The sequence below is a fragment of the Barbus barbus genome, assembly GCF_936440315.1.
Source record: "Barbus barbus genome assembly, chromosome: 7".
Classification (NCBI taxonomy): domain Eukaryota; kingdom Metazoa; phylum Chordata; class Actinopteri; order Cypriniformes; family Cyprinidae; genus Barbus; species Barbus barbus.
In genome coordinates, this window is record NC_136735.1 from 8,985,997 (window position 1) to 9,000,094 (window position 14,098).

Below are 14,098 nucleotides of genomic sequence, written 5' to 3' on the forward strand. Positions count from 1 at the left end.
AAAACAAGCACAATATACAATTTTGCTTGTGACTATCTAGTTTATACTACTAAGTCCTCAAACTAAACTTTTAGTATGTCACTGATTTCTTGATTAAATGTGCTCTACATCCATGGCGCCTGTTCAATTGCCTTTTCTGGAGAACTGATGAAAAAATCTCTTATTGTGTCCTTATTCTGGAAGATACGTAATACCAGCCTATCAGATTAGAGTTTGCCGGGTCAATTCTGCTGTCTGAGGCGGAGACTTGAGAAGAAACAAAAATCAATACAGTATAGTGAAACTATTCTTCTGCTATGATTTTGACTCGGTATAAGTCAAGTATCAATATTTTAAACCATTATTATCACTGTTATTACTCTGCATTGATCGAGCATTGTTTTGATTTTTAGGTAGGTCAAATTGCATAAAAAAAATCAATTGCTGCTTATTTAATAGTGTAATAATGTTTTAAAGTGAAATTGATCATATGCTCATCTGGTTTGTTCAGTAATACAGATAAAAAGGTGCAATGTGCAAATCAATGCATTATTTGCAAGCAATGCATTAAAAATGATAAACTTGATAAATGCATAAAACTTTACTTCACTAAAGAACTGATCAATATATCACAATACTTATATTGCAGAAAAAAATAAATGCAATACGGTGGGAGTTGAGGGCTCTGATAGGTTGAACTGTGGTAATATAAGTTAAAAATATAAGTAAATTTGGTTTGTGACATTTCCACATAATGTCTCAATAAAATAAAATAAATCAATAAAGTAAGAGGAATTAGTTTGATGTATGATGACCAGTACTTTCTTGTCCATGTAAATGCAATTTTTAACAACAGGTTCATGGTTGATTAATATATATATATATATATATATATATATATATATATATATATATATATATATATATATATATATATATATATATATTAATAGTCACTATATATTTTAAAAATCTTATTTTTAAGTTAAAATAAGGGGGAAAGGGCACTCACACACACACACAATAAGACTATAACTTAACATCTTTCTCAACTGCTCATCTTGTCAAGCATGCATAAATCCTCTGTAGACGCTTCTTTTCTCTCAATGATCTTCAAGAAAGCTTTTATGCTCAGAAATGAATCTTTAAAATAAAAGAAGTATAAAAGTTTGACATTTCCACAAGGCACTATTGTTCTTGCATGAGGACTGAGACGTTCTCTGGTTGCAGCCGGAAGGACAAACATTGGTTGCGCACACACAATGCAGATGCTAGCAAGGGAACTAAATGTGGATCAGACTGTGTTCAATTCAGGATCATCTCCGGCATGTCAACATCCAAGACATGGAGCTGGGAAGAGAGAGACAATGAGCTCCCTGTCTTTTGTGTAATCCAATTCTGGCGTCTGTTTTCCAGTTCTCGTGTAACTCTTAAAGCACAGCACAGAGAGCGGATCTGAATACGGAGAGAAGAGGGATGTGTCCATCACTGATGCACAGACATGGACGTATCCTCTCAGGACAGTGGGACTGATATAAGGTGACATCTTCAGGTCATGGGAATTCAGGTCTGTGAAAGTGTAAATGCTTGTTTCTGACTTTATATCTAGAAAGTGGGGCATGAGGATGGACAGCGGACAGGAACAAGAGAACGCTTTCATATGGGCTGACCTGTGAGATTCTAGGGCCCTGGGCAGGACTGTAAGACTGGTTGACTGTGCATACACTACCAGTTTGGAATAGTTCCATTATATTTATGTTTTTGAAATAAGTCTCTTATGCTCAGAAAGGCTCTTTTTATTTGATGAAAAATACATTAAATACAATAAATAACTGATGGCAAAGCTGAAATTTCTACAAACACTACTCTAGTCTTTAATGTCACATGATCCTTCAGAAATCTTTCTAAATAAAAACCATTTTGGTAGTGTGTATCAGTAAGTTTTTTTAGAAGAAAAGGGAAGATGGCCCCTTCGGGAACAGTGAAAATTTGTTCAGAGATGAATTTATCTTGTATGATGATGCGCATCCAATACATTATTAAAATACATAAATGAAACATTTGATAATTTAGCAGCGATAACACAAAATCTTGCCCTACCAATAACTTAAATGCATGCAATCTGACAGTTTAGTTGAATAATTGAATAAAGAGCAATCAAACAGCAACCCAGACATTAATCTTATTTACATTATATAATTCTATGAATCATACATAGGCCAAAATTTGTAACGAAATGTAATGAATTCAGATTAAATAGTTCAATTTATTTGGGATTTGGGTTATGATGAATAATGAATGTGTTTGAAATGTACAGTTAATTCATGAAATTACCAATAATTAAATGAATTATAATGATAACTAAATATTAAAACTACCAGCAACAACATGGCACTTTTCACATTCGCACTTGGCACATATGGCGTTCTCTGTCCTTGCACAGAATAAAAGTGAGCAGTGAGGTTTTTTTTTTTTCCCAAATTCCTCTCCAGCTTGTTTCTCACTTCCTGTGAGCCCATTATACCTCATCACATACTTGCAGTATTCACAGAAATGATTTAGCAACAACAAAAGATGCAACATGCCAAGCCCTGCTAATGGAAAACAAGCTTTCATTACTGTTGATGAGACTTTCTGCTAGCAAACAAGACTATATTGCTTTGACAGAGAGAAAGAGAAAGAGAAAGAGAAAGAGAAAGAGAAAGAGAAAGAGAAAGAGAAAGAGAAAGAGAAAGCCAGAGACAGAAAGAGAAAACTGATTTGTTTTTTCTTCTTTCTGTGACACCTAAATCAATCAGCAAATGAGCAGCACCCCAATTCTATTGTTTCTTTATGGCTCCTTTCCTCATACCCAGTCTTTGGGAGGTAGAATAGAAGAGCAGACTCCAACATTAGGACTTTTATTTCCTCTCTCCTTTCTTTCTCCTGGTATTTCTTCCATTTCCAAGGGGTGTGTTTGATAGTATGTTCATACAGACTCTCACATCCTCCTTAAAACTTGCTAGTGTGTTTCAAAGGAGTCAAGAGTCTGGTTGGTGTTGGAGAGGCAGAGCTCTGCAAAAGAACCACCCTCCAAGCACAACTGAAAGTTTTTATTTGCATCCCTTCATTCTTTTTTCAGTGCTTTTCCCCAGTTATCTGCTTCTTTCTCCCCCAATTAGAAGCTTTAGATCCAATCAGCCTGAACTTATAACAGTGGAAAGAAATATTGCTCCAAACTCTTTTGGAAAGTTTCCTCTCCATTGTGATGATTTGCAACCCATCCCGCTGTCAGAATTTTAAAACGACGAGATGCTTTTCAGAAAGACATTAGTTTAGTGGTTCTATTTATGGTTTTAACCATTTAAGTTTGTTTTGGTCGTGCAAATTGTTGTAAAATGTTCCATTACCTTTATGCATTAGCTGTTCATTATTTTACTTCTTGATAGTTTAAAAGTAATTGAAGTAAATTTGTTAAATTGGTTTTGTTAATTAGTTTAAGCGGGCAGAATTAAGGGAGTAGGGTTTACATTAAGCGAAGTTCATTCTAGGACTCGGCATCTTAAAAACTCCAAACTTTTAAACTACTTTATGCTCTGAACACGATTAATACTTCAAACTGTATTGCTTGTTGAGGAGAGATTTACATGTGCTTTTCTAGGTGATCCAACACACAGATTTGACCTAGCAGATAATACAAGTGTCAAACAAATCCAAACAAAAAATAAAACAAACAATCAAACAAAAAACAATAAAAACAAATAAAAATCAAAGAGACAGTTAAACAAAATAAAAAAAAAAACAAAACAAAAAAAACAGTCAAACAATAAAAAACAAAACTAAACAAAAAACAAAACTAAACTAAACTGACACACATTGGGAAACTTGGGTAACCACCTAATAACCTTCAATAACAACCTAGAAAACACCTTACTAATAACAAAGATGGGTGCTGAAAATATTTGTATATTAATTGAACATTGCATTTATGGGTTTGTTCTAATTCCACAGTATTTAAGTGTACAGTGATAATATTCTTAGTATGTGCGGCCAACTGAAAACAAGATGTCTCCGAGTGTCATGACAAAACCAAAGCACTATTTAATGTACACAGAAGCACAAACCAAAGCCTAAAACATAATGCTAATATTTTGCAGCTCTGCAAGCACTTGCATTTCAATTTAGATTAATATATGTATACAAGAATATCAGCAAAACCAATACTAGATGAATGGAAACTAATTATACTTATTTTAAGCATCTGTAAGAGCACATGCAGCTCAAGGGTTTCAATGGAAACTGTGCATGCTTTCATTTTCTGATGGTTCTGGTCTGAATTGGTCTAAAAAACCTACTCTGTATAGCAGCCAGTGCTGAGAAGTCAGTTGCTTATTTTCCTGACATGCTACCATTAAACATAAAAAAACAGCTATGGAACCAGATTTATCATCAACGGAGCACTCAATTCAGCAGATAAACTCTGGAGACAAGTTCAATATGACATGAGTCATTATAATAAATAATTGGGGCAGTGATAAAAGGAAAATGAGTCCTTTAAACCTACAGTATATACATTGACAGAGATTATCTGTCAAGTATATGACTCTATTCCTCTATTTAGCGTGTTTTTCTTAGAATGAAAGACCCTTGGGGCTGCTAAAGCAGGACAGGGAACGGTCTGACTCCCATTTCTGACACATCTGGTGTGTTGATGGGATATTAATTTGATTATAGCAAACATAACAAGTACCTCTGAGGCTGCTTCTGAAACTAGAAAACCGCTCGCAAATCCAGTCTAGTGAGCACATGCTGATGGCGGTGATGATATTCTCAATTTATTATTATGACAGACACTAAATTAGAGTTGGCTCCAGGATATAAGGGGAAGTCCCACCAGAGTGTAATTAAAAAGGTAGGAATATCAATAAAAAAAATAGAGTGTGGTAAATGACCTTCTGAATAATAATCGTTAGTGATTTATGATCATCGTCAGAAAGCACGGAGAGGGGGTGAAGCAGGAGCCCACAGAATTTTCATAAATCTTATATATATTAAATCTGGAATCATAATCCTGAGGTTTATGAGCTATGTTTAGGTATGGTCAAATATAGCAACTAGAGTTCATAATAACAATATTAGATATAGATAGATAGATAGATAGATAGATAGATAGATAGATAGATAGATAGATAGATAGATAGATAGATAGATAGATAGATAGATAGATAGATAGATAGATAGATAGATAGATAGATAGATAGATAGATAGATTTAAGGTCAGTAAAAAAAATTGTGGCACACTGCAATATAAATGTCTGTCTCGACTGATCGGAGTGCACTGTTTGGAAGCCTAGCATATGTCAGTTCCATAAAGCCACAAAAATCGTAAAAAACATCTAGACAATGTTCCCCTAATAAGAGATGGCACAAAGAGAATCCCTGGGGAAAATGAACATTGGCAAAGTTCTTGTTTTTCTTCTCGCTGAGAGGTAAGTTCTGACTTCTTTAAAAGGTCAGGGACATCAGGTAAGTCCTGCTTCGAAAGGTTTGACTGGTGTTGCACGCCCTGACCTGTGAAATATCAACGCTATATAGGACCTGCACCTGCCAAAATGATGCAATTTGAAAGTCTGTCAGCGGTCACCCTTGCATGACCCCCCTAGGCAGCAATGTCAGATGGATGCATACAATGGAGATTGGTGGTTCAGAAGCAACTATACGCAGTTTTAGAGCAGGCACATCAGATCATGTTATGTTTGAATAGAATAATACCTGTTCAAGTACTGTTCACACTCACACAGTGCAAATATTGATACAAATACTTGAAGAACAATCACTCTATTCACATAATCTTGAATATACAACCATTTCTAACATTTTCTGCACCATTATGAACATTTACATTGTATACAAAACAGGTGTCATTTGCATCTTTCATACACACAGTTTCTAAAAAAAACATTGAGCAGCCATCATATTTTTCTGCTTTCACAGGAATAAACAACTCCAGAAAAAAATAATAATGATAATAAAATAACAATAAAAAGCATTAAACAACTGCCTGATTTGTACTTCTTTATTGGTACTTCTTTCTATATATACTACAGCCACTTATTTATTCTACTTTGAAATGTGTGTTCTGTGTCAGAATTTTTTTGTTCTGGTCTGTGTGATTCCACATACTGCAAATTTACCCAATAATATTTCGACACTCCGGGTTGCCAATTGCCAGAAAACACAGCGTACTGCAGCCATGAAAGCCAGCAAAACAAGTGGGTCAGAAATCAGATTCCACCCAGCCTGAGCTTTGGCATAAAACAGCAAATTAAAATGTGGATAAATCAATTCATCAACTTAGAGTGTAGGGCTCTTTGCCTGCATTGACAACTGTGCTTGTTCCTTGTTGTTGTTCAATCTGGCAACCCACGTGAGCGTTGAGTCTGAAGAAACAACAGAAGATACAGTTCTCAAATATTTTGAATTTGGACTGCAGTACCAATTTATTTATTTTCTTCTTTTTTTTAAATTGAATGTTTTTTTAACAGGAACAACATGCCAAATAAGACTTATCAAAATGACATAAAACACACACACACACACACAACAGCATTAAATTGAAAAATAATTACTAAATTTTCCAAGTTATATCTGCCTGGCCAAGATTGCTGTAGCAATTTCAACCACTTGCTATTTTACACACTGCACTTTTAAATGAACTACTATTCTAATCAAGTGCAACAATGTTTCAGAACTTAAGAATTCCATTTTGCCTCTATTTGTTGCTGATGAATTATAAATAAGGTATTAGGTGTTCCCACTTCCTCCGAGAACGCAGGATGTTTGCATGAGAAAGAGGTACAGTGCTTTGAGCAAAACAAGTGTCAGTTCTATTACTGGCATCTATTTTTCCTTCACATCCACACACAGAGGGGTTCATTCACTTTGAATATTATCTGGAAAAATGACTGATCCTGCTCCATTGTTTAAGGTCATGCTGTTCATTAAAAATGACATGCCGTTTCTCAGAGCGATGCTCGTGCCCTGACCTTTCTCAAAAGTCAACAGCTGTCTAGTTTTCTGCTAGCGGAACTAAACTTCACCAATTGCTCCTTCAAAATCCACCTCCATCTTAATTGAACTTTGATCTCAATTAAGAATGAAGATGTGTGGGCCCTGAAGTATATTATATCATGAAACAGCGTCAGTGAACAAAGCTAAATGCAGACGCAGAAAGAAAATGGCAATCGACGCCAGGGTTGCGCTTAGATTTGTTGTTAGCCTGTGTAAATGAGCACAGAACTCCCCAGAGGCCTGATTTGTGGAAAACTGAGTATTAGCAAGCCATCATTTTGTCAATACATACTTTCATTGCTGTGGGAGCAGTCATTGTGATGTATTAAAAGTGAGGCTGCACAGAGCCGTGGGGGTTTAGCAGGCTAGACTACACAACTGTGTGAGAATTCAGTCTTCGTCATGATAGTGCCGGGTTTGTGCTTGTATTTGTGTTACTGTTGTTTTGAAGTTGGTAGGCTATTGTGTTCTTTCTTTCCATCTCCAGTTGATTTTTTTCTGCATTTTATCAATTCAAATTACATGTACATCAGTAATAAAATAAAATGTCCACACAGAAATGTGAAGATAAATTATTAATGAGAATGTACAATTAACACTGTATTTATTAGATTGTGAACTTTTTGCTTTCTTTGCTCCTCCAACTTATTTTCCCTTATTTATTTAATAATAATAATATTAAATATACAAATGTAATTGATTATTATTAATAATTAATTAATTAATCATTTGTTATTTATTAATTAAAAATAGTGTATTGTTTATAAATCGAATAATAAAAATAAATTACAATTCAATTAAAAAATAAAATAATAAATACAATATTTAATTCTCACAAAAAAAATGTAACATTAAAATTATGAATATGCAATTAATACTGTTTAATAGATTATGAATGTTTTTTTTTTGTTTTGTTTTTTTTGCTCTTTACTACATTCAGGTGAAATATTTTGAAAAAATAAGTTTTCTTCACCCTGGTTTTAATTATTAAATATGATTAAAAATATATAAATACTACTTTTCTATTTTATTTTATTTTTTTTATTTTTTTGTAACCAATGCTTCAAATCTTCTAATATCTACTGAATATCTTAACTTCCTTAAACTACAATTCTGCATCATGTTTGCTACCTCAATTCAAATACAAGAACTACTTCTCAATTCAGCTCAGATTGGCACACTACCCTAATGCACATGAACATTATTAGTCACAAAAAACAACAACAACAGCAATAATTTAGTTAAATCTTAATGCAAGTTGAGTTAAATCTTAATGTAAATTAAATAGAGTATAATTGACTTCCTTTTCCCCAAATTTGACGTAATGTGTAGTAATTGTTTAATTGCACAACAATTATGGCTTAATATAGTAATCATAGCAATCATAGCCTGCACTTATATTGCACATAGAATGAGACACATCCTTTACAAGGAAAATCAGTCAGTGTATTCTCAGAAAACCCATTAACCTTGAAACCCTTCTGCCCTACAGCAGCTCATGAAAAGAGCACTGCACTTGTCATCTCAAATCAGACGTCATTGCAAATCGTCAGACTTAAGCACCTCAATACCCGGCTTCTCTCTGTCCAAATTTAAGTGTTCAGTTGACCGTGTGAAAGATAAGGCTGCTCCTATCACTCTCAATTGCACAAAGCGTCCAAAAACACCAGTAAACGAGAATCTAACAGAGCCAATAAGGATTACAAAGGGATGACAAAATAAATTGAATTTAGATTGTAGAGGACTTCTATGGTTTGGATCAGTGTCAAAGTTTTTTTTTTTTTTTTCTTCTATAAATGTGGAGATAGTTAAAAAACAGGCTATACTAAAAAAATAAAATTGTAATAATAATAATTAATTAAAAAATAATAATAATAATATATTTAGTCCACAAAAATGTGACAAATTAAAGTTGTGGATATGCAATTAACACTGTCCTTGTTCCTGTCCTTGTTCCCAGTTCCTGAAGTGAATACTACCGTTCCTCGCTTCAGGCAAAATCACATAACTCCGCTCTCCATCGCTCACTTGGATAGAAAGTGTAATGGAGAACAGGAAAAAGAGCTAAGATGGGAGAAGAGAGGTGGGAGAGCGAGGAAGATGTGGTAGCTTTTAGCTCACCTCCATAAAGTGCTTTCCGTTACACTGCCAAGGTGAAAGTCATACAGCTTGGTGAGAATCAGAATCACCTGTGAAAAGAAAACCAAAAATCAAATAAATCTATATGCACTGGTTTATTTAATACTCTTATTCCGTTCCATCACATTTATATTCATTGCTACAGGAGACATATTTCAATTTCCAGGACAGGAACAGACTGCACAATTCAATAATAATAATAACAGCGCTATAACTCGCAAGAGTCAAAATTAACTTTCATGTCATTTAATGATCTTTAATACTATAAAAAATTAATTAGCAAATAAGTAAATAAACATTAACTAATTAAATTAAAAACAATGGCTCAATTTCTCAATTTAATCAGCCAGTAATAAATAACAGTAATTTCTATTTTTTTTTTTGTTACCTTTCTAGTAATATATAGTTTGTCATGATTAAATAAACTTAAACTTTATTTTAAGGTGTCCTTGTTACATTGTAATTATACCTTTAAGTACTGAGTAATATTAATTAACTTACTATATGGATAGGGTTAGGATTAGGGTTTGCCTTAGGGTTACTTGCATGTAATTATGCATAATTTATAGTTATTATAATAGTAATAAGATGTAACGTAACAAGGACACCTTAAATAAAGTGTTACCATAAACACGTTTTTCTTTACTTACACCGTAAATATATAACAAAAATAAATAAATAAATAGGTCACCATTTATCCACTGTATGTTGACAGATAAGAACAAATGGGAGTTAATGGATAACTGTTAACGCTAATAACTGTTGTTTGATCAATATTAGCAATATTAAACAGCAGAAGGTATATTAAAGCTACTGATGCAATACTGTACAAATAACGTTTGTCCTGTCTGTTTACATTCACACAAGATAAACTAACCATGTTTACATCGATGCATTGCCAAGTTGGGGTTTTAATTTTAACTTAATACCAATTCCATGCCAAAACACCAGTAATTTTGACATCTACTCCTCAGTAAAGTCCCAAAACCTTCTATTTAGAAACCAGAGGCGCCCAAGGGCTGGTAGATAGCTATGCTCATTTTCCCCAAAGCCCTTCGATTGTTTGGCTTCCCGACCCCCCTGATGTTGTGTTTACTTCTCTTTTGTGTCAACAAGCAGGACTCAATCGGCCTTCAAGGCTTTAAGCCGGGTGGGATTGAGCTTGATAGTTCTCAAACCTGACCTTGGGCTCTATGATCTGTGAGAGCTTTTAGCCTGAGGGTCAGACAGCAGGAGCTGCGGTGAACTAGCCATCCAGAACGTCAAACACTCATGCATGCACACGCATCACACGTTCACAGCGCCGACCACATCAAACGCCTCGACATGCTTCACTGCCCACACCACTTAAAATGATAAAGGCTTAAAAATGTGTTTTCTTTGCATTTTTCTTAACTTTATGGTGGCACCTTAAGGAAGAGTGGGGTAAGAAGAGTTGGCCTCTTAATCAAGCAAATACGCATTCATTTACAGCTGCATGGGCTTATCTAGGTCTAAAGACCTGTTCACACCAACAATGATAACTATAAAGACAACTATAATGATAACAATATCAGCATCCAGACCAACGGATGATAACATTCTGTTTATTATAAGCAAGTGCTTCAGTCCTATCGTCTGTCACTTTAAATACTCAAGGATGGATTCTGATTGGATATCAATGCTTTTATCATTCATCATGGGAAAAAAAAAATTAAAATCTGAAAGTGATTTTGATGATATCATTCCTCTGTTCTAAAATATATTGTTATATTGTAGAACAATTTTTAAAATTATATTGTTGTTGTTGAAAACACTAACTGCATTCAAACATTTTGAATATTACAAATGCTATAAATGCTTTATGTTTATGTTTTAGAAAAAAAATCATCATGAGATCATGCTTTAGTACACATTTTATTTTCATTCAAATTTATTTATTTATATTTTACTTTTTGATTTTATTTTTATACTTGTTATATATATATAAAAATAAATCAAATAAATTTATATTTTATTTGTATTTTGTTTTAATACATTTATTTTTACACTTATTAAACATAAACAGCAGGAAGGAAACACATGGAAAATATATATTTTAATACTTTCTTGGGCAGTTATATCGTCGGGTAATTATACTGTGAATAAAATGCGGGCATCGGGGAGCCGCTATTAATATGCTGGGCACTGAAACTGCTTTCGAATGCACGATCGTTTTATAGCTTCACTTTCACTTTCGAGATTCGCGATCGCACGTACTCTGTTTATACTATGGAGCGGCAGTACTTATCACACATTTTACAAGATCAGATGCTCGACAGTAGTGCTCAGGATCCGTAAGTCATTTGCCATCATCCTCAGTCATCTCTCCTTACTCTGTTTATGTGGTAAGTTAAATTTTATGCACTGTAATGTAACAGGCTACCACTAGCAAGAAGCTAACCATGTCCCTTTAGTGGCTCTTGTTATTTTATTAGAATGCGTTATTTGCTTTCCGTGTCTTTCTGAATACAGACACCAACCCATGCCTGCACTTCACATTCCCTGTACAGCCTGGAACATAACATTTATTTCCATGATCTGCCATTTTCGCTGTTGTCCTCGCTTGTTTCTTCACAATACCTGCAGTACTTATGATTTGGCTGTGTGTGTTCGGCTGGTGGCTGGCCTAGAACATGGACGGGTATATGCAAATGTTGGGGCTTACATATTAGTGATCCTGACTATAATGTTACAGTCGGTGTTATGTTACGATTCTCCTATTTTTCAGTGGTCTTTTGCATTCACATGATTTACATAAGAAGGAGGAAACAATGGTGTTTGAGGCTCACGGTATGTCATTTCCATGTACAGAACGGCTATTCTTGTTATGTTATTTTATTATTTTTTTTAGACAACATGAAGTAAAAAGTGGCACAGTTCTTCTTACTGAGCATTTTGATGAATATTTTATCCATTTATTCTCCCAAGTAACCAAACAAAGGCTGATGATATACGGGATAACATTTTGAGCAATGTTGCCGGGAAACTTTGCTTAATGTTTCCGTCAATGGGCAACCAGGTGAGGCACTATTTGTTGGGAAATTTGTTACCCATTCTCAGTGGGAAACTGCCCAAACAACAATGCTCAAAAAAAGTTGCCTGGCAAAATTCCTCAAAACGTTACCATTTGTATCATCAGCCAAAAAAAATACACTAAATTATTTACAAATTAGTGCTCTAAAGACAATAAACAAATCTCTGAATTGACTTCCAAAATGAATTTAGCACAGTCAATACACCCCCAAAAACGGGAGATTGTCTTCCACCATGACTTAATTACCTTTAAAACCAAAAAGAACATACATGGGCAGCATCACATAGGTGACAGACAGTTATATAATTAATAAAGGGCTCGGTGCTTACATTTGCTTCACAAACGCAAGGCGGAAGACAGCAACTGACAGAGGGCAGCCGTGATTATAAGTCACCCTCATGTTGACATTTTACATAATTACGGCCATTTCCTTCTGTCAGATGCTGCGGTGTTTCCTGTACAGGTCTAGGTAGGTTTGAGATGATGGGTTTCATTTGCATATTCATATTCATTTTCCTTTGATAGCTTTGCCTAGTGTAAAACAGGCCTCTTCCCTGAAGCAGGGCGACAAACAAGCTGTCACTTTGAGTCATGTAGGTAGTAGTGGCTACTCTGTGTCTGTTTCAGAAGATAAAAGTCATGAGACGTGAAAAAAATGCATGGGGTGGGGGGGGGGGGGGGGGGGGTTATAAAGCTTATACTCTGTTCAAACCACTTTTCTTCACAAAATGATTCAACTGTATAACAGCAAAAGTCAAGGCCAGCCTAACAGACGGACTCTGATATCTGTAACTGGGAAAAATGGTGTCTAGGCTCATGACCTCCACTCTAAATATGGAGAACAGATTTGCAAGCTGTCTAAATAAGAAGAGAAACAAATGATGGACAGAAATTTGGAGACTTGCCCAAGTTAATTAGGAAAGAATTGCGGGTTAGTTAGGAAAGAATCACAACCTCTGAACCCTTTTACTCCCTCTTAACTCTCATGCTCTGATCAGAGACCCCAAGGCCATTTTAATATAGATTAACTTTTAACAATTTAACGAGAGAAAAATCCTCTGAAAATCTGGACTCGATCTAGAATTTGAGAGAGCAACATCAAAAATCTTGGAGAGAGCAGAAGATATTCAGACACTGCAATATAAACCATAAGTAGATGAGATATTTGCTTTTTTTTTTTCTTTTTACAAGTACTATGCTTACTACACTGTATTTATCTTTTTTATGTATTTTTATCAATTATTCTTTCAAATTAGATTGCATAGAAACTCCCAGATGTATTTGGAGTGGATGAAAGCCACACAGCCATAAGCCAAAAAAAGCATGGAATTAGCAATATAACGTAGGAATTCTTCACACAAGAAAGAAAGAAAGAAAGAAAGAAAGAAAGAAAGAAAGAAAGAAAGAAAGAAAGAAAGAAAGAAAGAAAGAAAGAAAGAAAGAAAGAAAGAAAGAGAAAGGAGGATTGAATATAGGGGTGTGAGAGAGACACACAGAGAGATTTCTTGTCCCTAAGGGCTTCTATTCTTTATTGTGTGAAAGCACAGAGGACTCAGCTGCAGTGGCATTTTACACAAACACAATGTGGAGGCTCCAACTTCTTGATGCCATTCTGCATTGCATTTTCCAGCTGATCAGCAGAACTCTTGCTGACAAATAATGCACAGATCTAGCTCTGATGACTGGTGCTCAGCATAACATACAATAAACCAGTGGTTCTCAACTGGTTTGGCCTTTGGACCCACATTTTCCCATGGCCATCAAGCCAAAGTAAAGTAATTCGAAAAGTAGTTCGCTTTTCTGAGGTGAGAGATTGAGTTACGGAAAAAAAAAATTATGACACTGACATTAAACCTGTCAACATCTCATCTGACC

General features: G+C 34.8%; 1 protein-coding gene across 1 annotated transcript in view; it reads right to left on the bottom strand.

Annotated features, from left to right (window-relative positions):
* The window catches only part of sorcs3a (sortilin related VPS10 domain containing receptor 3a), a gene marked incomplete at both ends in the record, with an annotated part of 238,476 nt that overhangs the window by 125,109 nt on the left and 99,269 nt on the right, over window positions 1–14,098 (bottom strand). The window contains one exon of the mRNA XM_079422243.1: window positions 9,151–9,218. Coding sequence (XP_079278369.1) covers window positions 9,151–9,218 — 68 coding nt within the window. The remainder of the gene's footprint in view (window positions 1–9,150; window positions 9,219–14,098) is intronic.